This window comes from Drosophila gunungcola, unplaced genomic scaffold, assembly GCF_025200985.1.
Source record: "Drosophila gunungcola strain Sukarami unplaced genomic scaffold, Dgunungcola_SK_2 000140F, whole genome shotgun sequence".
Taxonomy (NCBI): domain Eukaryota; kingdom Metazoa; phylum Arthropoda; class Insecta; order Diptera; family Drosophilidae; genus Drosophila; species Drosophila gunungcola.
The window spans coordinates 58,568-84,415 of NW_026453301.1; the positions used below are offsets into that span (position 1 = coordinate 58,568).

At 40.7% G+C, this 25,848-nt stretch overlaps 1 protein-coding gene across 6 annotated transcripts; it reads left to right on the top strand.

Annotated features, from left to right (window-relative positions):
- The first annotated feature begins 169 nt into the window (after nt 1-169).
- Nucleotides 170-25,502, top strand: LOC128265606 (proteoglycan 4). 6 transcript variants are annotated; one of them, XM_053001750.1, is made up of 4 exons: nt 170-625; nt 19,717-19,977; nt 20,377-20,679; nt 21,372-25,502. In XM_053001750.1, exons 2-4 carry the CDS (start codon nt 19,920-19,922, stop codon nt 24,905-24,907), a joined length of 3,897 nt encoding a protein of 1,298 aa, XP_052857710.1. In that variant the 5' UTR covers nt 170-625; nt 19,717-19,919; the 3' UTR covers nt 24,908-25,502. The 6 variants fall into 6 exon arrangements, with proteins under 6 accessions (XP_052857710.1, XP_052857716.1, XP_052857711.1 ...); XM_053001756.1 differs by lacking the exon at nt 170-625 and adding an exon at nt 13,821-13,839; XM_053001751.1 differs by lacking the exon at nt 170-625 and adding an exon at nt 14,398-14,499.
- Nucleotides 25,503-25,848: the final 346 nt, after the last annotated feature.

Here is a 25,848-nt window from a genome sequence, read left to right on the forward strand (position 1 = left end):
GTTAGCTGTGTAGGGGGGTGGTTGGGTGGTGGAGCGGTTCAACGGCTCAGCGGCACAGCTCTCCCGCTCTTTGCCGTCGTCAGCTGATGACCGCCGGTGCTACGGAGCAACTGCAGCTGAGCCTCAGCTCCGTCAGTATTCAGCTGAGCGCTTCAGTCGAGAAACGAGTTTCATGCCGAACGGACGCTCTCGCTGCGTCAATTTCTCGCGGTAGAAAACTGGGGGAAAAGAATTCGAATTCGCCAACTTTTGTTTATTTACATACGTTACATGGCTTTTAATTGGCTACGCGCGAGTGTACGACGTGTTCGAAGTGCTCGAGAGTGTGTGCAAAATAATTTGCTTTATTTTTTTTTACACTTTTTTTTACGTTTGAAAGTGCCTACCGAAAAATAACAAAAAAAAAACCACTAAAAAAAATAGAAATAAAAGAAAGATAGATAAATAGATAGAAAAAGAGAGTGTGTGAGAGTGTGTTAACCTGGGTACAGGCATTATGGACCGATGCATGTGAACTGACAGGAAATAGAGCGCCATTAAGCCAACAGCACATCACATCAGAAGGCAGTTAGAACCATGGAAAGACGCGGCCCAAACAGATTTGCTAATTGAGGTCGTTGTCTGGGTAAGTTGTCAGTTTCTTCTGGTCTTCCGTTTTGCAGCAGCTCTGAAAAATTCACTTACGACCACTGCAACACCAGCAGAAATAGTACCACCAACTAACTACGATCTCCGATCGCCAGATAAAACTCCAAAACGGTAAATTATGCCGGTGTGCTGGGGGCAAAAAACTCTCCTGGGCTGCAAAATTCACAAAATTCACACGTTGCACAGTGGGATAAAAGAAAGGGTTTTACATAGGCTAAACATGTCCTTTAAGAGTAGAGCAAGTAAATTCTGTTAGACGGACAATTACAGATTTGTCCGTTTAACGAAAAGATCAAAGTTTTTATGCTCATGAATGTTTTAACTGTGACCTGTACAGTCAAGGATATTGAATTGTTTTGGAATCCTGAATTGCACAGCACAGCAACAACCATTGAAGCATCGACATTTTTTTCCACCTCAGGCGGAGTTTCTTTATTTTTTACTTTCCATTATTTTATTTGAAAACTTCACACGTTCCACTGTTAAATTTCCTGCATCTGCATACGTGCTTTTCAAAGTTTAGCACTCGATATATGTATAGATGTGTATTTGATCAGCCGTATCCGTTAGTTTCTCCGACGGTTTGCTATTCTAGTTTTGTTCTGTTTCGGCAAGGCAACAAATGTTTTGTTTTATTTTGCGATAATAATACCCCGTATTGGGAAAATATTTAACTGGTAGAGCATAACTGTTTTGCTCGCAAGGAATATACCAAAACTACAAATAGTTTTCTAAGCTATAAAACACAATAAACCTAAAACATTTTATTAAGATCTCGAACCCACAGCATGTGATTTCACCTGTATAGGTATACTTTTCTTTGGTGGCTGGGAAATTGCCCCATCTTTAAGTGTTGTGGCCCCAGGGTGCCCTGCAAAAGCGGAAAATCAAAATGACAGATAGTCGGACTTCGTCAGAAGAAAAAGCGTCTGAGTCAGCAGTGAAAGCAGCATATCGGATTGGATTGGCTTGGATTGGATTTGATTGGATTGGATTGGATCGAAAGCTCTTTCGGTCTCGAACCCACTTCCTCGTCACCGAACCTTGGAGATCATCTGAAGATTTGCGGGGTGAGAACCAGAACACCATTCCATCGGTGGCCCGCCTCTGATAATATAATTATCCAAATGGGCAGGCGGCCACATAACTGAGCGGCAATCAATGGTTTATGGCCATAATGATGCTGGTGCGATCGGCGATGAAAACCACAGCGGAAACGGCATTATCGCGGCTTTCAACTATCGATCAAAAAGGCAGGCAGCTAGCTATGTAAGGTCGAAGCACGGCGGCTAAATGCATATTAAGTAATTTCCAGCAAGTGAGAAACACGAAAAAAACGAGATAAAACGTAAATAGATACTTGTACGGCTCTATTTAGCGCATGTTTCCTTTTGGAAAACATTCGCAGCATGTTTTTATGGGTGTTTTTTTTTTTTTTTTTTTGGTTCCGCTAAGGCAAATGGCAAGTGCAAAAATTTGTTGCGAAAATTGATTAACATCAAACTGGTTGGCGATGGAGATAGTGAGATGGATACGTTTGGAGCACCCTCCTCTGCCCATAAACTCGCAAATTTATGAAATTGCTGGTCAAAAGTTTTTAATTGAATCTCACGTAAAAAGTAAAAAAAAACATTAAAAAAAAAAGTAAGACTGGGAAAAAATCAAATAAAAAGCAACGCAAACAAAAACGCGGCGACAAAGACAACAAACGGTGATGATGATGATTGGGACATGAAGCTCGAAACTGCTGAATTTTTGATTTTTATTTTTTTTTTTTGTATTTCTATATTTGTTGTATTTTTTAATTTTAATGTACACATACATAAGAGGGTTTATTATTTGGCAACTTTTGCCCAAGACTTTTCACTGAGAAACCAAGCTCGGCGATCAACTGATAAACTGGTTTCGCAGTTTATTGAATTTTATACAACATTTGCATCGCTCCAGCCGCCGAACAATAAACAATTTCAATAAGAAAACAAAAAGATGGTCGCTCGTTGAGTTTGCCCAAGGTATTTGACCCACCAGTGTGCGGCAGTAAAATCAGCAGTAGAATTGTTCTCATTCTCATTCAGATTCTGATTTTGATTCTGATTCTCACCGCCACGCAATAAGCAATAAGCTCGGGAAGAACAGAACCAGAACCCTAACGAAAAAGCGAAAAAGTGTCAGCACAGCAAAGCAGCAAACAGCTGCCTTGAAAAGGGGCTTAAGTACCCAGCGAGATTTTGAATGCGAACAAAAGACACAACAAATAAAGTCTAGGGTTACCATTCACTCAAGGACGCAGATTCCTTATTTCCCTTCCGATTTAGATCACTCTCTTAGGTACCACCCCCTCCCTCGAAAAGCCCCCCCTTGGGCGCCATTACTGTATCCCACTTTTTCTACCTGTCACTCTGCCGCGCGCTCCTCTCACTTTCGTTCGATTTTGGGCTGCCCGCGTGATATGAAGGGCCTTTCTAAATCTTTAATGGCCAGTCGCCGTCGATGATTCTGTGTAATGCGTTGTGTACACAAAACTGCTTCAAGCTGCGGAACAGATGCGGGAAAGATAATAGGACTGAAAGTTTAATCGTTATCTCTTTTGTATTTGGATTTTTAAATAAACTTAACAACGTAAATAAGCTGTCATTAGGCTCTATTAGAAGTAATAATCTTCTTGCCCAATAGGTTCTTATAAAATAATAATAATAACAAACAAATTAATAAGAAAATGTACAACTTGGACATCCAAGTAATTTATGCTAACTAACATATTAAAATATTTTAAAACTCATAAAGGTATTACAAGAGTTCTTGGGTTTTTCAACACCCAAATTCCCACCTCATCTGTTTTCTTTGAATCTCCGACGCTTGTCTAAAGACTTCCTCTATGATCTATGGATATCATGTAATGCCTCTGTCAGGGGGTACTTGAACTTCCATTCTCCATTCTCCGTTCTCGATTCTCCATTCTCCAACTGACGCTCCGCTGGCGACGCTCACCGAACAATGGAGTTCTTGTTGCTGCTGCTGCTGGATTTCCACTATTTTTGTTCTGGGGGCCCCTCCGTATACCGCTCCCTGTGCATTGTCTATATAATCCATGGGGCACAGAGCCCATACATAGTAATTAGAATCATGCACGAGCATACCTTTGGCTGTCGCTGTATCTATGTAACTATGTATCTATGTATCTATGTATCTGGTGTTCAGAGTTCGCTGACTGTGACTTTAACCGTTGGCGTCTGCGCCTCAGTCGTTAATTTAGGCTCCGGTAATAATGAGCGACAGAAGCGGACCATTTCCCATTTGCCCCAAAAGCAAATCGAGTCGAAGAATTTGATTCGGGATTGAAGATAGCCAACTCTGCTGTTCTACTGCTATTAATCACTGGAGTTGGTCAGTTGAAAATTCAATTTCGTGGCCACAAAAGTCGACAAATTAACGTCTTTTTAATTGCTCGTGCTGTTGCTTTTGCTTTTGCTTGTGCTTTTGCTTTTGCCACGACAAAACATTCAACAGGCAACAACAACAATAACAACAATAACAGCAACAGCAAGACCAACAATGGCCAATTGTCATGTGAAGTCGTTGAACTCAAGAGCCCCCAACAACCAGAGTTTATTTTTCCCCCTTTTCCGTCCGAGCTTTATATGTTTTCATTTTTTGTGGTTTATCCATGTTGGTGTTAAGAGCCGGGGACATCACAGTTATACAATAGATCAGCTGCTGATCCATCATTTTACCCCTCCATTAAGTTGTGAAACAAAAGCTGCAGTTTGCCTCTGGTAAGACCAAAAAAAAAAAAAAAACAAAAATCAACAAAATAAATGTACAAAAAAGAGCAGCATTTGACTGGGCATGACCTTGACAAGGGCAGCCGCTCAGCAAACGTGTTTGCTCTCTAAGCAAACCGGTATGCTCCCATCATCCCCTCCACTTCCCCCAGCAAACTGCTGATATTTTAGACTTTGGTGACGCTTCAAAGATTTTCCAACGCAAAAATTGTCACACGAAACAAAAATAGGCGAGCAAGGAAACACAATTTTTACCACGTGCCAAGTCGGAAAACTCGAGGATGAGCAAATAGCAGATTGGCAGCAAAGCAGACTTGCATCAGACCATCCAAGCAAAGCACAACAGATGAAATGGAAATAAAAACTCTCAAATAAACAGGCATGCATGAATAAACAAATACAATTACATCAACAGCAAGACCAAAATTAATTTAAAGAAAATTATGGGCGTTTTTGCTTACACATCAAGACATATATTCTTGCTTTCGAAGCATAAATACTATGTTTCACTCTTGCTTTAAAAACAAAACTAGTTTTTTTTACTGTCACGATTTGATTTTAGTGGCCATATTAATAAGTTAACTACAAAATCTTTATGTGAACCTTAAGGCTATGAAAGTAAGCTGGCTGAAATGAATTGAGAGAGATACAAAAAAAATATGCGATCAAAGGCAAAACTTGCTTAAATAAAGAATAATTGAAGTCAAAAAAGTAGGCAATAAATTATATTAAGTTCGCTTTGACCAGTAAAACGAGTTAAATTTCCTATTAGTATAGCTTAAAATACTTCGCAGTTCTTGAGCAGTCCAACAAATTGGCCAAATAAATGAAACTGATTGCAGGGTGCAACACTCCATAACACTAAATCTAAGGAATTTAGTGCTATTGGTGTGCCCCCAGCTGTGTGCACACATGCTTGTCTAACAATTGCAGTTGATTTCTTGCCGCTTCTCGTTTTTCCTTTTCAATTTGCAATTCGACTCAATTGTGCCGAGTACGAAAGCGTGAAAAACTCAACGGATCCAACCAGTAATAATGGGAGTTGACCGGCCACTGACCACTGGATTGTATTGGCTTTTATTTGACCCATTGGATCCGTAGTGCTGGAAAAGGCAGTGTTGAAATTAGCCCTAAACTGGGTTTTAATTTGAACTTGAAATAGGCGGCGATATTACCATCTTACAGTGGGGGAGCCTCCAAATCACCGAACCATGATTTCTTTCGCCAGCCGGGACTTGCATAATTTTATATTTTTACCTTTCAGCCTTTGTTTACTTTGATTTGTGTTATTACTTAATTGCTTTGAACCTGAAAACTGCTGACGAAAATAAAACAAAAAAACTCTAATTTATAGCGCGTCTTTATGCAAATCTTCGAGGGCATTTACATATGATTTTGTGTAAATTCTGGTTTTCGCGGTGATTGTTTTCTGTTTTGTTTGGCTGAAAATGCAAAACACGCGCGTTGTTCACAAAAAAATTAGACAAAAAACGCGTCCAGCTCCAGTTGACTTCATTGTCACCAAAAAAAAAAATATATATAAATAAATAAAAGCGTGTTGACATTGAAAATGGTCAAAAAGAAAAAAGGGGCAACAAAAAATGAAAAGAAAGAGGAGAAGCCCAGAAAGCCGAAGAGTTGAAATGTGATCGCATTGGGGCAAGTGGGTCAGCATGAAATCCATGAATGTTGGGCAAGGGCCGCAAACACCCGAGAAGACTGCGGAGAAGACTGCGGAGAAGACTACGCAGAAGACTGAAGAGAAGACTAGGGAGAAGACGTGCGTGAAATACGCCCCAAATGCACAAAACATATATAGCCATATATTGTATAATCATAGCAAATATCGGTACGTGATTTGGCTGAAATATTTGTATATACTAGTAGGGGGAGGTATTCAAAACACTTGGGTAATGCCCAAAAACAAAAGTTCTGTTGTTGATATTGCCTTGTTTTCAAGATAATAATCACTCATAATTCCAAAACAATGAGCTTCATACAGGAATTCAAAATGTGCCTATTATTTTCCTGCAATATGTAATCAATGAAAGTTATAGGAATAACTATTTGATCAATCAGTAAAGCCTTCGAATTCCTAGCTTTTTTCTTAGGGAAAAGTTTTTATTAAAGGTATCATTTGTTTAAGTTCCCTGCTATATGTGACTTATCAATCTAATTTTGTAGTTATACCCCACCATATATGAGCTATGCCCCTGAGAAATCCATGCACTCTCCCACAATCGAGTGCACATTTCGCCATCGAGGCATTCGCACATAATACAGATAGCAGCAGGGCCCGATCGATTGAAATCCCATTGGGTTTAGCTAATGTCCAATGTTCGATGCCTGAGGACGTGCCTCACATGAGCGAGAGACGCTCCCAAAATACACATTTCAATCATTGTATAATCTCGGGGACGGAGACGGAGACGGAATAGGGGACTCCAAGACCTGGACACTTGGCGATATCTTGAGCCGGGAGCTACGTGACATGACTGAGGCATCGGCGGGTCTAATCTTTTATATAAGTGCTGGCTGGAATTCCATTAGCCAAACTCCGAAAAATAGCGAAAAGACGAAAAACGAACCAGAGCTCAAATCAAGCGGCGCTTGCGTGCTGCAAGTGTTGCAAGTTGCTAGTTGCCAGTTGCCAGTTGCCAGTTGCCAGTTGCAAGTGCTTCCTGCTCGAAGGAGGCATGCAACACGCATCCAGTCGGGAGCGGAGTGATCAGTGATCGGGGGGCCTTGGCCAACTTGTTTGGCCAGTATGCGAATCCGAAGAGAGAGACTTGTTGTCGATACTTTACACTTGGGGAAAAACAATTCCTTAACATAAGTGTTCATATAAATAAAATGTTTCCTGACTACATTATTTTCTACGTTTAGGTACTAGTGGTGCAGGGTTCAAATTAACGAAAAGAAGCTAAATATTTAAAAACATTTAAAACTGAACCAAAAATTTGATTTTGTAGCATCTTAAGAGTTTGTTTCTCAGCAAAGAACGAATGTTCCTTAAATTAAGATAAATTATACTTTAGTTCAAGATTTGTTCTTAATTTTAAAATTGATTTTTCCAGTGTAGGTTGGTTTTTTGGGGCAGAAAGTAAAACCCGCCACAGCTGTTTTTGGCCAGATCTGTGTTTTTTTGTTTTATTTTTTTTTTGGGCCAGGTCCGAAAGTCTGAGTGCCTTGGGTGCAGGTGACATACTTTTCTCAGCGGCCTGTCCTAAAATAATTTTACTTTTTCTTAGCCGACAACTGGTTGGCTAACTACTTTCTCTGCCCTGATGGTGGATGGTTTCTTGGCTGGTTTCTTGGCTGGATTTCTTAGTGGTGGCATTTCTTGGCGGATTTCTTGGCTGGTTTTCTATGGGGTCCATTTCAAGGTCAGCGACAGTCGTGCCCGTAGTTTCCCACAATCGAAAAGCTGTGACTTGCATTCGCAATGAATCTTAATGCCAGCCAGATGATGGCCATTATCCACGGATGCAAATATATGGCTGACAGTTTTCGAGTCTCGAATCGAATCCGTTTCCAAGTCCGGGCAATGACATTCGTCTGGGTTTGTTCCCCCCTTCGCTTTTTTATACACTTTGTCTCGCTTTATGTGTACTTTGGCTTTTTTGTTTAGCGGAATCAGAGTCCGAATCGCCACTGCATTCCGGTCGGTGTGATCTCATCCACTTCTCGACTGGTCATCCGGCTTCTGGAGCGGATCGCCTGGGTAATCGGAGATCCTCCTCCCGGGAAATGTTGCTCTGAAATCGATCCGAAGGAGGTTAGCAGGTGCTCACGGCTCGGAACTGGGCATGGATTTCAGCAGAAAGCAGATATCACAGATCATATGGTTGCCCCAAAAAGGGGATGGATCATCTAAACTTAATTAAACGAACACTTGCAACTTAAAATAATTAATAACACTGTACTGACATTTATTTCATTTCATTTACAAATTTATTCAACCATATCCGTTATATCCGTTATCTAACCAAAATTTAAAATACAAATTTGAATGATCATTATGAAAAGGGAAAGCCAAAGAATAAAAATGTACATATATTCAAAATCCGTTTGTTAAATTTTGAGAAGTTTGAAAAATGTTATCTACCCTTAAGAAAAGCACTTGAGATTTACTTTAATGGAAAATTAGTGCACTATTTAATCTAGTTCCGTTTCGCGACACATTCCATTAGCTTCGTATTTTTGTCATATTTGGCCAGGCCGTGTTCACCCACTAATTGGTGGTTCGGCGGTGGCACCTGGCCACCTAGTTACCCATTCAGCTGTCCAATTTCATTGATAAACATTTGCCCATTTGCCCCACCCTCCCACACACACAAACACACACAGATATTTGTATACCCCTTGAAAGAGAGAAATAGAGAAATATCTTGAGCCAAGGTGAGCCACATTTGGTCGATTCAGTTTCGATTGGTTCAATGCACTCCACCCAGTGGTGCAGTGGTGCACTCAGTGGTGCAGACGCAGACACTCCACTCCACTCACCTCCACTTTGCCACTTCTTTCGGCGCCTGTCCATGTCCACAGCCACCAATCCATGATCAATCGGTGCAAATGGCCAAAACGAAGTTAGCCGCATTTTTGCCCCGGCTGCCAAACAGATGCAGATACTTGCACTTACGGATATACAGATTCGAAATACTGATTCGAATTACAGATACGTGCATGGCTGGATGGCATGGGCGGCAATTGTTCAATTCAAGTGGCAACCGGTTGGATGCGACGCGCAATTAAAAAGCGCGACCAGCCAAGGCAATCTAACTACAGTTGAACATCTTTAAGTGAAACTAATTATTTAAATATTGAAGAAAAAAACTTTGAAATTGTCTTAAGTTATTAGAAAAGCCTTGAAATCCCTTTGAAATAATACAAATCCCGTATTTCTATCCCAATATATGGGCATTTTTTGTATTTTAAGCCCTGTACATCTTTGAAAAAAATAAACCATTTAAAAATAAATATATTTTATGATATTACAGTAAAGGAATAGCACAACGAAATCGGCTATATTAAGCATTTTAAGTTGGGCTTGTGTCTTTTCTCTACTGAAATTCTTTTAAGAAAAAAAAAAAACAAAATTTATTTACAAAATACATATTTTTCTGTGTAATTGTCCTAGGGCTTGTCAATTCTTAGAGGTTGCACTGTACAACTAACTTTAATAAGGTGAGGCGAGCTCATCTCTGTGTGGGACTGGATTGGATTGAAATGGAATGGTTAGCTTTGATTGTGGATTGGATTGGCGACCGTAGAATGGAGACGGCAGATTTCAGATTGCAGATGGGATTGGGCCGCGCACTTGTCGACGATTTCCTGTCATTAGTTTGGCTGCATGTCAAGGTTGTTCGGCAAGGTAAGGCAAGCCCAGCAGCAACATACATATGTACATATATATGTAGCAACGTTGCAATGTAGCGATGTGGCAGCAACATGCTGCATCCGATGGATGCAATTGTATCTGGCTGCCACAATGCAATTAAGGCAGTGCGTTAAACGTCTTTCAAATGAAATGCAAGCCAGTTATTACCGAAGTAAGAAAGCCGCTTTAACCAGAGAGAGAGAAGCATAAGTTGCTAGTTGCAAGCAGTTGCTGTTGCTGTTGCTGCTGCTGTTGCTTTTGCTATTGCTGTTGCAGCTGCATTTCATTTCGCTTCACTTTCTTTCAGGCAGCAGTTTTCCAGCTCGTTTGGCTGGTGGGCGGGGTTGGGGCTGGGGTTGGGGTTGGGGTTGGGGATTTTAAAAAAACCGGCATCTCCGTTTGCAATGTGGAAAATGCACTCTAACAAATTATTATGAGCAGCACTTGGCTTGCAATTGGTTGTGGTTGTGTGTGTTGCTGTTGTGTATGTTGCTGCTGTTGCTGCTGTTGCTGCTGCTGCTGCTGCTGTGGTTGCAACACTCAAACACCCAAAAAATAATCATAAAAAAAACCCGATCTTGACAGGTTGGTTGGCTGGCTATGCACCGTTGCCGTTTATTGGGCGGCATTTTCAGTGCTCTGCAGTTCCGATAAAAAACACTATAGAAACACTTGCAGGTGGTCAGGTCCACAAAAAGTTAGCCATTTATTGAGGGATTTTCATAGGCAGAGAGTTGCAGTTGCTATGTGCTATTTGTTTAAAGGCAAAGATTATAAGAAAAGGTTTTATTCTATACTTTATATAAAATATTTACAAGAGAAATACTATAACTTTTAGAAATTATAAGTTCCTAATAATATAGAAGTTGCTCTGATAAAATACCACCATTTTAGCTGCGAATTAAATATTTGTTGGAAATTTACACAAAAAGAAATACTATAACTATTTGATTTTTGAAGATTCTAAGTACCGATTAGAATTATAGAATTTTCTCAAACAAAATTCCCGAAGTATAACTGCTGTTATTTAAGTTAAAGCGATCTTTGGATAACTCAATTCTAGTTATAACGCTCTTATTACTACAGACCCTAGCTAAAGTCCACTTAAATCAAAGTCGAGGAGAATCTTGGCACACAGCTGTGCTGGCAAAAGATCAAAGCTATAAATATTTCATAGATTAAACTATATGGACGAAAAGTGTGACGGGGGTAGCATTATAGGCGCTATAATAGTCGCTATACGTATATGTTATACAAGATGTGTAACAACAACATGTGTAAGTGGATATCTCCTGTCGCACTCCACATTCGCTAGCATGTGTGTACGCAAATGTCTGTCGCAGATTGAGCCACATTGAATTGTCCGGACGGCTGACTGCACTTGCAAACGCAATTGCGACCGTAATTGAATCAGCTGCTCGGATCTCGAATCGAAATCATCGCAAACGCATGCAACTGTCAGTTGGGTTAAAACTCTAAAAAGATCGAGTGCCAAGGGGCTCCAGCTCCAGTCTGCATACTGCATACTGCATACTGCAATTGACCCCATTCTGCAAACTAATGACTGACGTCAGAGTTGGAGTGCAAGCCGGTACACAGGAAAAAAATGTGTATCTGATGATATGATATGAGTTGAGATGACATTATGATCGATTTAATGGGTGTACTTATAATTATGAATCGATTTAATAGCACAAATTTATACTTTCTAGAATATCTATTAATTATTTCATTCAATTTCACTTTATGAAAAGTTTTTATGGGTTAAATTTGTAAGAAAAGGGCAAATATCATTTTATTTGAAAGAATAATGTATTTTCCTTAGGGGTTTTTTTTCTGACATTTTTAATACATTTTTTTCCGGGGGTACGACTTTGAAAATTGAAAGCTTTGTTTTTACTTATTTCAATATTATAGTTACAAATTGATTATATTTTCTTTTTGACTATAAAACTGATAAATATTTTCAATTCTGACTGCCATGAGCTAATAAGCATTATTTTTAACACAACAATATATGCAAGGCTGAGCTTTTTTTTCAGTGCAGTATAGCCATTAAGCCACTAGGGCGCTGACAGTTGCCTGTGGCATTGATTGAAGTCTAATTAAAGCGAGACATGCAAAAAAAAAAAAAGAAATGAATAAAAGGGCCACGGCTAACGGGGTTTGTTGTGGCCCCGGTATGTAGATCAACTCTTTTCTTACCTATGCCATGCATTTTTCTTCAATTTTTTCCCCCTCCCCACGGGAAAACAAAAAGCAAAAACAAAAACAGTGAAAATGAGGGCTCCTTTTTCCTAGGCGTGCCGCAAAATATTTATGAAAGATTTGCCTCGAAGAAATCTTTCGAACCGAACTGAACCGTACCTCCAGCAGCCAATGATCATAACTATTATTACGCTGATCATATGGTTCCATTGTCGAATTTGCCATCGCGAAACTTGTTTACGGCTTGTTCTCTGTGTTCTTCTTGCCGCTTGAGTTTGTGCCACTTTTCGCAACAACTACGAAAAAATGAGGCAAAACAAAGAGAGAAGAGCAAAAAGAAAAAAAAAAAAAAAAAAAAAAAAACAGCACAAGAATTCCCTCAAATCGGGGTCACCAAGTACCAGAGAGGAAGTCTTTGTCTGCTGGCTGGAGAAATGCCTCAATGATATGTGCTCGCTATTGCTACACATATCGAGATCTATATGGCACACGAGTGATAGCAACGCCCCCGTCTGCGAAGAAACCTTCGCGACGACCGAAGACACGACTGTGTTAAGGTTGAGGTTATCACAGACCCCAAAACGTGCCCAAATAACAACAAATAAATAGAGAGATATAGCTACAAGTACATGTACAAGGGTGTTTTGATAATATAGAACCACTAATATGCGAGTCAAACAGGCCTTAAGTGATCAAGATATTGGCAGAACGAGCAAGGATGTCATGCTAGATGCCTGCGATATCAGGTGGGGCCTTATAATAATAATCGGAGCCCTATAATCGCCAAAGTCCCAAATAACCCCTTGAGCGGGTTTTTACTACCCAAACAAATCGATGGTTTGCCATTGAACAACTGGGTATTTATATAGCTGATATACACCTAAAATCGATCAAAATATATAAAGAACATATTTGGGCATATAAAGTACATATTTGGGTATATAAAGTACATATTTGGGTATATAAAGAACATATTCGGTAGGACATTTTGATATAATTTTTGAAAGTATTTTTAAGTATATCTAACATAGGTTTTTTAAAAGCTTTATAAATCTACGGGGCCCTAAATCTTAAAATGGAAACACCATCATTTCTATTAATACTATTTAAAGTAAGATTAAGCCATAGTAACGAAAAATTAAAATTAAAGAAACTTAAATGTACAACACCAATAATTTCTTCAGCATTTGATTAAAGTTTTTGCCACCCTCCATCGTTTGGGCGACCTAACAATCAACTAATTTCGGTTTTTTGAGATGTTTGACTTTGATAAAATGTGTTGCACATAATTAGAAGTCAAATAGAAGAAGGTGGCACACACCCTATAGCTAAAGTCTCTTGGAATGTCCATTTATGGTGGTTCACCCATGATGTCATAAGAGTGCTAGTGTGCGTGTGCGTTTAGGTGAGGCTTCCTTCCTATTTTTTTTATTTATGTATTTTTGTCTTTGATTTCTTGTCGATGGGTCGAAAATGGTCACGCATTTAGACGCCGCCACTCCTGCGAGTGAAAAGCGTTGGCGGTTTTCTTCTGCTTATTTTATTATAAACGCAAGGAGCGCCATCATACCATTAAACCATTTAAAAACTAAAAGGAGGTGGTGGAGCACCCACGCCGAATAGTTAACTGCGATTGAAGGTCGTCAATCAGAACGCGAGACTTGCGCAATTCTGCCGACGCTGCAGTCGACGCAGCTCATCTTCATCTGTCTTATGCAACGCACTTAGCTGGAAGTTTTAGTTCAGTTGGCCCAAGTGCGGCGACAAGTGAAGATACAGATACAGCGAGCAACAGATACCAGATATCGGAGTGAAATACGAGTACAGTAAAACTGCTATTCCAAGAACCATCGAAAACTTCATTTTTCTAAAATGATTTTTTTTCTAAATGATTTTTCGAAGCCTTTCAAAATTCAAGTCTTCAGTGAAGGATACAAATTCCGTGACACCACAGAATCTAAAAATAAATATTTAAATAAACTTGTTAAAATTTTACACAGTTTCCAGTTCTAAATTTTAAAAACTTACTTCCAGTTAGAAAATGGACACATTAACCAACAATTTTCCAATCAGAAAATTTGAAAATATTTGGCATGCACTTCTTTGTTATTCCTTTCACCTTACGTTTTTGTTGTTGCTCCTGCTATCATTTGGCATGGTCTGATAAGATAAAGCAGCAGCTCCAATTGGGATTGCTGAGAGGGAGAGCGCAGAACAACGCTCTTTTTTTGCTCTATTATTAGAGAGTTACCGTTGCTTTATTATTGCCACTATTATTGTGGTTATTGGTGTATGTGTGTTGGTGTTCGGTGTTCTGTGTGTGTGCGTGTGCTTTTGTGTTCTATGCATAATGTGCGCGTTTTTTGTTTTCAGTTTTGTTAACGTCGTCGTCGACGCCGCCTCGCAAGGAAAGAGAGAGAAAGCCAAATCAAAAAAAAAAAAAAAAAAAAAAACAAAAAAAACAATACCGCTAGCACCGCAGTTAGTACGCAATTTTTTGTTGTTTTTCAAGTTTACCTTAATAGCAGAGTTCTAGTGTGAGTGCATTAATTTATTTCTGTTTATGACAACGTGCAATTTGTCGAACAACAACACTGCATTTAATGGCAGCAAGTGACGAGCAAAAGAAAGCTACAAACAAATGCAAATTGTGAAGTGCAAGGAGTGGTTCGTCACGTACATCGGGATCCTAACCCGTCCGTGGAAATAACTATGTACGCAATGCCACACAAATAGCTGTGTGTAAAATCATGGTGGTAAAAATTCAGTTACATTTGGAATATTTCAAACATGAACTTTCGTAAATAAACAGCAAAATGGGAATTTAACATTAATTAGAAGCAGATCCAAATCCAGAAAGTTTTACTTAATTTATACAAATTCTACTTTAAAAAAGTTTAAACATTTTTCCAAAAAAAATAATTTTGTTTGCATATTTGTTTTGTTAGCTTCAAAATCATGTTTTTTAATAACTTGAAATTGTTGCACCACTATAATTTTTACCACAGCTGTATTTGTTTGCCACAAACGAAACAGTAGTCACAGATGCAGTTGTTATATTGTTATCTGTGTGAAATTAACGGAAAACTTGCTATTAGCCAAGCGTCGGGCGATTTGTTTTCAATTAGCCAAGGAAGTTGTGCTTTTAGCCTGCGGGTAATAAGCGCAAGAACGTGGCTAATATTGCGGAAAATTGTCCGCATATCGATTTTTACTACCTCACTTCTTTGCGGTTCCGTCATATTTAAACTTATTTCAACCCCGTGCCGTTGCCTACTATGGACTCTCAAACCATTACCATTTCCTTTTTGGTATCTTCTTTTGAATTTATTATGCCATCAATTCTTTTTATTTTATTGTTCTTTATGGTTATTATTTAATTGATTATTTAGCTTTGCTCCCTTATTTCTTTACTTTTGGGCTTTGAAAAAGAGAAGTAAAGTAAAGTAAAAACTAAAATTGTTTCTTTTGTTTGGAATAATTACATAAAAATAATTAATAATTGAATATTTTATTTAATACGATTGCAGAGAAATAGGTAATCATATTTTTGTGAGTAAGGGAGCTGGTTCTATAGATCTGTTAAACTTTATCTTTCATTGCTTTCTATCTTTGCGTTATAACTTTTTCTAAGAGATATTTCACATTTTCCTTCGCAACTCTATAAACGAGTACAACCAACCTCCATATAATGCATAATGTATATGCATATTAATCGTTTGAATGGGCTTATATGGTTTCTAAAAAATAACTACACACGTCACAACCCGAGACATTGAAGGGTGCAAAGTACCATTGGATCTCCCAATCGAATGTCGAACGTACAGGTGCCATCTTCTGAGCCATTAGAGCTTAGCAGCTTAGCAGTACGTGATAACTACCATTCATATGGGGGCACGAAAACCTATATATATATATGTACAATATATATATTATTTGTAGTATATACTGGTGAACCCGAGGATCGGACATTGCAGAGCGAAGCGGCCTAATCAAGTGGCTCAAATTGCCGCACAAATTGAAATAGATAATGGCCCGCAAGTGACAGCGGCGACATAACGACGACGACTACGACTTAGCATATTCGGTATTAGTCATGCGTATCACTCGGCTGATAACTCATAACAAACCAAATACAAATACAGGCAGAAACAGAAACAGAATAAAAGAACAGATAAAGTTGTCGCAAAACAGGCAAAACGGTGACTCGAGAAAGTCATTCCACAGGTGTTTCTGGCTACATCGACTTACCAGTCTACCAGTCCAAAGAAAATTTGCATAGCCGTCTAGTTGGATGGGTGATGATTATCGAGAAACAATGATGAGCACAGGCACCAATAAAAAATTCCCTCACGTCGGTAATCCACCATGATATCATCGTCTAACTTTGAAGCAACCTCAAGTCGAATCACTGAATGCAATGCCGAACTTCAATGTCAGTGTCATCCAATTGTGCTGCAAAAAACGAAACATCTATGTATTTAAGTCCATGATGGAGCGATCCCCCGACATTCCGGCATTTTTCAATAATCACATCCGAAGCCACAGAGCCACAGACCATTAATCATCTTTTATTTGCACTTCTGATTCGCCTTATTTAAACATGGAGCGGTACTTCAGCCCTCCCCCCCCTCCCCCCCAAAATAATAATGCCTACGTTTATTTAGGCACATGTGTAACGGTAGAAAGTTGCCAATTTTAAGTGTACACATAACGGTGATACTTCTCCAAATGGCTGAAGATATTATAGCCCTGAAATTAGCATTCGATTATGGGAGTCTTAGTCTCTGTCAGGGTTATCTTACCCAAACCCCCTGTTGCAGAACCATAAAGATCCAAATGGGGAGGGCTTTAATGGGTTCTATTCAGAATCTTAACTAAGGATCTTGATATATTCCGAACCATAAATAATAATAGGTATAATAAAATCGTAACTAATTCTAGCTAATTGACATAAGTTATAAATAAGTGATGATGTGTCATTAGGTATTATAATTAGTGTGTCGTTTATTTGGGAAAACCTTTGGTGACAGCAAATAACTGTCATAAGCAGAAATCCCTTTAAAACGAGTAGTTCTAATTCTTATATTCATTTGTTTTTACAAGTTATACTATACTAATGTTAGATCTACTTAGAACCCTTCCCTTGAGATTCACATTTTCAAAGTCAAAGATATAGCTAACTCGTGAGTCCTCAATGTTGCTGATCAATCAAGTTCACACAACGATAAGTGGCGATCTGATTTCGCCAAGTTTTAAAGACCTTGTTTCGGGGCGATCGAATTGATAAGCGCCGGAATGGGTATCGCTCCGAATCATTCGTATTCCACGTTTTTACTGCACGTTGTATCACTCGTGTGAGAAGGGAAAATCGATAGAGGGTTACTTAACCATCTCCAGTTCCAATGTGCCAAAGCAAATAGTTTAATTACGTCTGATTGTTCAGCTGCATTTCACAATTGGCTCTGATTCATCGACATTTAATAGCTGTACGCCATATAGTAGGCCATATATATATATAGATAATCGAGAGCTTATATATGGTCATAAATTTGAGCGCACTTATAAAGTTATTTGCAGTAAGAAATGCGTATATCCCAACCGTATAATGGCGATAATCAAAGTATAAAGTTCACAGACCATCCGAGGGCAATTTAATTTTTATTTCAATTAGCCGGTTCACAAAGGCCCCCAAACACTTAACGCTATTAGCCAAGCTCATTATTTTTTGGCAACACCACACAACACAACCACATAAGCCATGTTTACGGAACGTGATGATTTAAGGCGAAAACCAAAATAAAAAACATTTTTCATCGTCGCCTCATGATAGCTGAGGAATTTCGACTTACTCATGTTTATTTCAAGGGGAACTTTAGTGACTGACTATAAAAGCCTTTGGGCCGAAACAAAAACAAAAACAACAACAATGCGGTATTGATAACCCGAAACAGGTTAGAAGAGTTTGGTAAACCGACTGGGAAATACCCATTGGATAGACATATGGGATCAATGAAAACATAACGACCGCTTTAATGAATGATTACCTTTAAGATAGGTAAGATAGGTTTATTGCATATTGGATCAGCGAGAAATGGGAGGCACTCGATCGAGGTAAAAGGTTTTTATGAAGAGTACCATGTAGATCTCAAAACCCTATGGGGTATTGACTCTTTTTGGCGAATCCATGGGGATCGACGTGACGACTTCATGTCGAGTTTTATATCTAATTAGGCTGCCTAATAGTTCGTCTAATTAGTCGGGGCTGCTCATTAAAAGGTAAACACAAATTGATTGGCCACAGGCAATCACGAAAAAATATACAGCACGCTTCATAAGCGTAATTCCATTGCGGTTTAGCGGATATGTTGGCCCAAATAATGACTTAATTAAAATCTTAAATCTTAAATCAGGTAAAACATTGCCAGTATACGAAAATCTGAAATATGAAAGCTTACTTTTTTTTATCAACCATCACCATCAAGTTGTACGAGTTCATTCTGAATTCAATTATTGCCATTTAGTGTCATTAAATCTGTCTTATTTGTCGATCAAAAGGTTATTTACTGAATTGATTTCTAAATTAAGGGAAACCATGCACTTCCTGTGGGAATTACTTGCGATTAACCTTACTGATTTGTAATGCGCTGTACGCTTAATTAAATTGTATATATGAACGTACCGAAGCACAGCAAAAAATGATGATTAATAACAATACATTTAATAATTAAGTATTTTTATCAAGTTTTTTTTTTGTTAGTTTTATGCATTAAATGCATTAAAAAAGGCAAGAGAATAATAAAAAAAAAATATTTCCTTGTGATTTTGAGTATCGATAGTTAGTATGATTAAGTATAATGACACTTTTAAGTGCACTTTGGGATATTTCTTTACTTTTTTTTTCTGTGTACAAACAATAAAACAAGTTGGTGCTGCAACAATTGCCCGTAATTTGCATGGTCGTACACTCACACCGCTGCACCACCTAACTATGTCATTAGAATTTACTACTGAGTAAACAGAGGCACGCCCCCTGCCATCCACCGCCCCCCTTTTTTTTTTTCCTATCTTGCCTATAATGCACATATGTGTGTAGAAGTCGCCTTCGCGATTCGCATTGTGTGCAAATGAATCGCACGCGACATAAAACGCCCGCAAGTCGCGCGCTTCTCATTGCCGCCGACGATTTCGATTTTCTTGGGCTTATCGCATTGCTGCTTCGCCAGTACTTGGGTATTTGTGTATAGGTGTGTAGGTGTGTAGGTGTGAGCCATTAAACAACCTGGCCGACAATTAAGCACTAAGCCAGGCGCAAAAGGCAAATAGCAGGCAACGGAAAATACAAAATTAATTGATAAAGCAAATACATACGTAACAGCTAAATCCATCAAGTCGACTTTGAAACATACTTTAGTAATCGAAATTGCCGTATATTTTCGGGGGCGACCAACAAAGCTCTTTTCTTTGGGAGAGGGTATTATGGATGTGAACCCAACTCGAGACAAAAAAAAAACAACGTATGTATGTGTATCTGGTGGTGTGTATGATAAAGAGTCAAAAGGAATGCCCAGCTAGCACCCCCCCACCCTCCATCATCCTTATCAACCTGAAAACTGAAAGCTGATAAGACGGAGCGGAGCGTCTTTTGTAATCGGGGCGCTTTTAACTCGTTTTCTTGCCTTTTTTTTCCACTTGCAGATTTCGCAGCGCACAAATCGCACGCTATTTTCTAGCATGCTCTAGGAATATTACGAAACCCAACCGAAAATTTAAGGCGAAACTAGAACAGCACAAGTTCAGACACGTTTGAAACGAAACCGGAAACGGAAGTTGGTGCAGGTGGAAGAAGCGGAGAACGAGTGAGAGAGAGAGGGAAACATTTCGGAAGCCACGCCCACAACATGAGCAGCATGAAGGGCGGCTTCTCCACACTAAATCGCTGGTTTGGCCGCAAAAAGGGTAAGTTATCAATAAGTCAAAACAAAACTTTTACAACGTCTTCAGCAATAACTTTTAATGAACCCTACTAAAAGTACCCAACCCTTCCAATAGCTACTTAGGTATACTTTTCTATTATCCATTTCATTGTTTAATAGCAACTGTAATCATTATTTACTGAACGAACGTTTGCGGTTCAAATAGTAAATAAATAATAAAATATGTTTCTAGTACCAATTATTTTTTAAGAAGTTCTGCTATTTAGAATTCATCTTTCCTAAAATTAAAATATTCAATACATTTTATGTATACGAAGTTTTAATGTTTTTTTTTTGTAAACCTTTTTGCTAGCTTGATTTACTTGTGAAAACCCCTTTATTTCATTCATTAAATCTAGAATTCCCCCTTTTTATACACCAGACAAATCCGGCACTGGCAGCTCCTCGATGGGCAAGCTGTCCAAGTCGTCGACACAGTTGCACCATTTGTCCACGGACACGGACATCAACGAGACTAGTCAGCTGGAGTACAACCGGATAACCCCAGTGCCCGCGGCCACCAGCAATGCGCCCTTCGAGCAGACCTTCCGCATCACCGTCCTGCTGCCCAAAGATCAGCTTTTTGTGGCCCGATTGGGAGCCAGGGTTCCTCTGAGTAAGCTCCTTTCGCTTGTCTGCGAAAACAAGCAACTGGATGCGGAGAAGTACGAGTTCCGGAGTCCAGGTAAGGGGATAAACAGAAAAGCCAGAAAAGATTTTCACTTTCGATTTGGGATTGGAACAGAACGCTTGTCCGTATATTAAAACGTCATCTTGTTGGGCATTTAAAACCAACTAAAGTTCAAACTCTAAATCTTTCTCATATAACTCCTGAAGACGGTGCAAAGACTTTCTATCTTGATACCAAAATTGTTTGTTAGAGATTTGAAGAAATGTGTACCAAGAAAAGTTTGTCCGGTTAAGAGATCTGTCCGCTGAAGAGAGTTTTAGGTACTTTTTTGGCTTTTAGATCTCTAGGAAAGCTACATTTAAAGATAAAGTCTAGAATGGTGAATGCCGAAGAAGTGTACATTCGTTATAAGAAAATAGTCCTATTACCCTCTATTAACAGAGAAGCCAGAACAGATTTTCACTTTCGATTTGGGATTAGAAGACAGTGCTTATCAGTATAACAACTTCATCATTTTGGTATTTAAATGCAACAACAATAAAATGTCCACATGTTATTTATATAATTCCTGGATATGTTAAAAAGTCTTTCTACATTGATCACAAATTTTATATTTGAGCTTTGACCGCTTTAAAGAGTTTTGTTTGCCATACAAAATCCCGAAATGTGAACTGCAGAGAATTGTAAATTCCTTACAAAGCATACTGCTATTACCCAGTACTAATGAGTTTTCCTCTTCCTTTCAGTGGATGCTAGTCAGGTGTACAGTTGCGAATCGACGATCGGAGCAGTGGGTCTCTCGGAGATCCGATTGTGCCACAAGTCGGAGTCGTACGACAACTTCAATCCGGATGTGATGCACAAATTCCAGCGCACCGGAGTCGCTCGAGATTCGTTGAGCAGCAGTTCGGACTTCAGTAGCAGCCGGCACTCAAAGGTGACGGCCAAAACGCCGAGTCCCTACAGTTCGAGCAACTCACTGAACTCGATGGACTCAACGGGGATGAACTACACGCGTACCCCGGTGGTGGTGCCTCCGGCAAAGGTATTGGCCCCACCGCCGCGCAAAAAGCGAGCGGCTCCGAGGCCACCAAGCCAGATTTGTATACCGGAGCAGTCTGTGCCGGATATTCCGGCCGCTAGCTTAAAAAGCGAGCCCGCCTATGCGGTGATTGTCAAGCGACCGCAGCTCTGCATGTCCACGCCAAATCTCTCCGGTCCTCCTCCGGAGTTGGACTGCAACGGCAATAGCTCAAAGTCGCCGCATGAGGACTCCGCCGATGGTCATTATGCCACATTGGATCTGAAACCTCCGGTTGCCGGTGGTCCGGAACCCACGCCCCGAAAACGATTGCTGCAGATCAAGAAGAAAACAGCTCCGGCTCCACCGCCGGATTTCCAAAACGGTGGTGATAACATATCACTGGCCTCACTCCCGGAACCGGTGACACCAACTCCGAATAGTATGCCGCAACCTGCTCCCAGGATTACAACACCTCTGCCAATTGTACCGACTGCCAATCCTCCACTACCGCAAATCAATGGGAATATGAATGGAAATGGAAACGGAAATGGAAACGGAAATGGAAATGGAAATGGAAATGGAAATGGAAATGGATCACCACCACCAATAAGCAATGGAAATGTGTCCAAAGTAATATTAAATCGAACTCCCACACCGGAACCCCGATCTTTGGGCAGTGCCACCGAGGATGATGACAACGATGCGGCTTCAAAGCAGGCGGATTCCGGCATTGGAGAGCCAGCCCCATCGCCATCGCCATCGGCCTCGCCTGAACCGGTGGCTGACACATCGCAACAGGAGTCGAGTTCCGAGGACGACGAAGCCATAAAGGTGTACAATTTCAAGCTGTGCCAGACCTCCAAGAAGGGAGAGCAGCCCATAGCCACCAGTCTGGCGGAACTGGCAGTGTTGACAGCCCACGATGTCGATGACGAGGAGGAGGAGGATGAGCACCAGGTGGAGCAGCAGCAGCAGGTGACCAGGACCAATGGACACATGGCCACACCCAGTAGCGAGAGCTCGCTCTCCTCGTGGAATTACTCGGTGCCCATATCGCCACCGCCAGACTTTTCCGACCAGCAAATGCAAAAACGCAATGCGGCTGCGCTGAGTCATGGCTCGCCGCTGGACGAGATCGTGGATGAACTGGCCACCATAATCAATCAACAGCGTCTGGACACGTTGATTAAGAAGCAGCCCGATCCACGGCTGGCTGAGATTGAGGCAGTGAAACCGAATCGATTGGCCAATTTCAGCATAGCCACGGCCAAGAGTACGACAAGGATTGGTCGGGCCGACTCCTTCCAGGCAGTAGGATCTGGTGGAGAAGCGGAGGTAACCTCACCCGGCGGAGTAGGAGGCTCATCGCTGAGCCTTCGCAGCACTTCCCATCTCTCCCTGAACAAACTGGAGCAAACAAATGGCATTGGCTTGGGTCAGAGACGCTCCTCCAGTGAGCTGAGCATTGGTGAATCACCTTCGCTGCAAAGTCTGGAAGTGATCAAGACCATCTTGAACTCGAGAAAGAACAGCCTGGCCGAAAGCGGGGGAAGCAGTGCATCATCGCCGTCGCCTGTTACAGAGCAACCAAAGATCGTTAAGGAGCTGGAGAACCTGACCAAAGAGAAGCAGTCATCAGTGGATGATGGCGTTAGGGCCATTAGTCCTTCTCCCACTGGCATTCCTGTCCAGAAACAGTCGACTCCAGCAGTTGAGAAACCATCATCTCCCGTTCTCAAAGTTGTTCACCAACCTGCTCCTATCCAGGATCAGAAACAGTCACCTCCTTCTCCTGTCCCAAAGCAATCACCTACTCCAATACAGAAACAGCAGTCTTCTTCAGTTGAAAAGCCATCATCATTGCCTCCAGTTGTGAGAACTGTCCAGGAGCAAGTGAATACCGTGGTTCAAAAACAGTCGCCGCCTGTGGCCAAGAAGATGTCACCTTTACCAGCACCGAAGCCATCTCCTCCGGCTGTTATCAAGGCACCGGAACCATCGCCTCCTCCAGTTCAAAAACTGTTGCTTTCGCCAACTGTTCAGGCGATCAAAGGGGAAGACACCATAACAGCTCCGAATTCCCCAGCCTCACCAGTCACCAGTCCTGTTAGCCTGAGGAACACCGAAGCGCAGCCAAGTCAGCAGATTGAATCCGCTCCAGGCTCCAAGCCTCTGCCAACCACATATCGCTATTCCGGTCCACCCAGCATCAACTTTGCCACATGGAGCGAACGACCCAAGTCAACGGTGGCCATCAAGAACGAAGGCGACTATATCTTTGGTGGGGCAGGCAAATCCAAAAAGGTGAACCCAACGCCACAGCCTGCCAAGCTCACCATCGAAGTGGCTTCACCCATTTTGCGGATGGGCATTCCCCAGCGGAAGGAGTACCACGTTCCCATTACGGTTAAGCCACTGAAGGATGTGAGTCAGGAGAACCAGCAGCAGCAGCAGCAGCAGCAGCAGGTTAAGCCGGAAGTTTCGGCACCGGTGGCGGTGGAAAAAGAGCAGCAGCAGATCCAAGAGGAAACCTTTTCGGTTCAAGTGAAGCTTAGGACGATAGTGAAGCCTCAGGAGAAGCCACAAGTTCAGGTCCAAAATCCAATCCAAAACACACAATCTTCTACGTTGCCGCGTCCAGCCAAAATTAATAGACTCACTCTGCCCGCTGGCCAAAGCAATTACCAGGTGACATCCAGCTTGGCCTCCAGTAACTCCTTGCCACGTCCCGTTTCGAGTTTGGAGAGAAATCGACAAGTGGAGGCCAATCCTGCTCTTGCTCCTGCTCCGTTTGGACAGAATACTTTGCGCCGCACGGGATTCAAGGAGCGAATGTTGGCTAGAGAGCAGCAGGAGCAGGAGCAGGCCTTGAGAACAAGAGTGTCCGTAAATGGAATCAACACCGCCACTCCTCCTCCTTCTACTCCAACTCCAGTGGCCACGCCCACGTCCCCGCCAGAAAACAAACCAGCACCGCCAGCGAAGAATGTGAACGTGGTTTTGAAGTCCACCAAAGTGGAGCTGAAGCTCCAGGAGCCGGAAACCAGGCCGGTTAGTCTACAGGTCAAACTGAAGCCCACATCCCAGGCGGCGACTGCCACGCCTTCGCCGCCTCCACCGCCTGCGCCACAAATGGTGCCGGCTCTGAAACCCGTGAAAACGAACGGCGCACGCAGTGGTCCCACAACGCCGGATCCACGTTCCCAACTATTGGACGCGATACGGAATTTCAAACGCGAGGAGCTCAACCGATCCTGAGTTATCGTACATAAGATACTGGCAACAGGCAACCCAGGCACAAAAACCAGCGCACAAAGTTATATATTTTTTAAAACGTTAACAATAAATTTTGTGTTGAGTTTGTAAATAATTTCGAAAAAAGCCAAGATTTAGTAGAACTTTTTTTTCACCCTAAAACCCGCGCTTTTAAAGCGTCTAATATCCCCATTTTTTTTTAACTAATCTTAGTGTTTTGTTATGAACTATGTAGTTTTTTAATACTTTGTTTTAGTCATTAGGTCACAAGAGGAACCCAAAAAAAAAAAAAAAAAAATACAACAATATAATGAAAAACGAAAAGCGAAAAATTAATCTATATATATGTATTATGCCTATATAATATTTCGTATGTCATAGTGAATTATAGTAACCAATTTTCTAACCAATGGGACTGGTCTACTTAGTCGTGTCAAACAAACAAAAAACAAATTGTAGCGAAAGCAAACAAACCCAAAACCGAGAGTTAATATGCTAATAAATTATTTTAAAGCAACAGCAGTTTAAGCTTTTAGCGCTCATGTATATATATGGCATTGTATTAAACTGAATAAAATATAATACACAATTTATAAAAGCTGTTTCATACTTTTCAATAAGGTGTCTAAAAAAGGTAAAAGGTTAAACCATGGCTTAACAAAACAAAGAAAAATGAACCATTTAAAAAATATACAACTTTCTTCGATTAAATGCTAAACAACAACTCAAATTGTTTGCAGTTTCGAAATCATCAATGGCCTGATAAGATAAACCAATAAATAAAAGAACAAATACCTTGTGTGTTACCTTTGTCACTCAACCACTTCATTCCTCGAAATTTCTTATGTAATTTGAGTAAAACAATTTAGAGCAAAGATTTTTCTTTATTGAAACATGATTATTGAATGGCGGCGAAAATCAAATGGGTTTGTTGATGGATAACG

Bases quoted from the DNA above. Each gene is read 5' to 3' on its own strand.
- LOC128265606 (XM_053001750.1), top strand. From the start codon at position 19,920: ATGAGCAGCATGAAGGGCGGCTTCTCCACACTAAATCGCTGGTTTGGC. The intron at 19,978-20,376 runs GTAAGTTATCAA...TTTATACACCAG, and splicing joins CTGGTTTGGCCGCAAAAAGG to ACAAATCCGGCACTGGCAGC. The intron at 20,680-21,371 runs GTAAGGGGATAA...TCTTCCTTTCAG, and splicing joins GTACGAGTTCCGGAGTCCAG to TGGATGCTAGTCAGGTGTAC.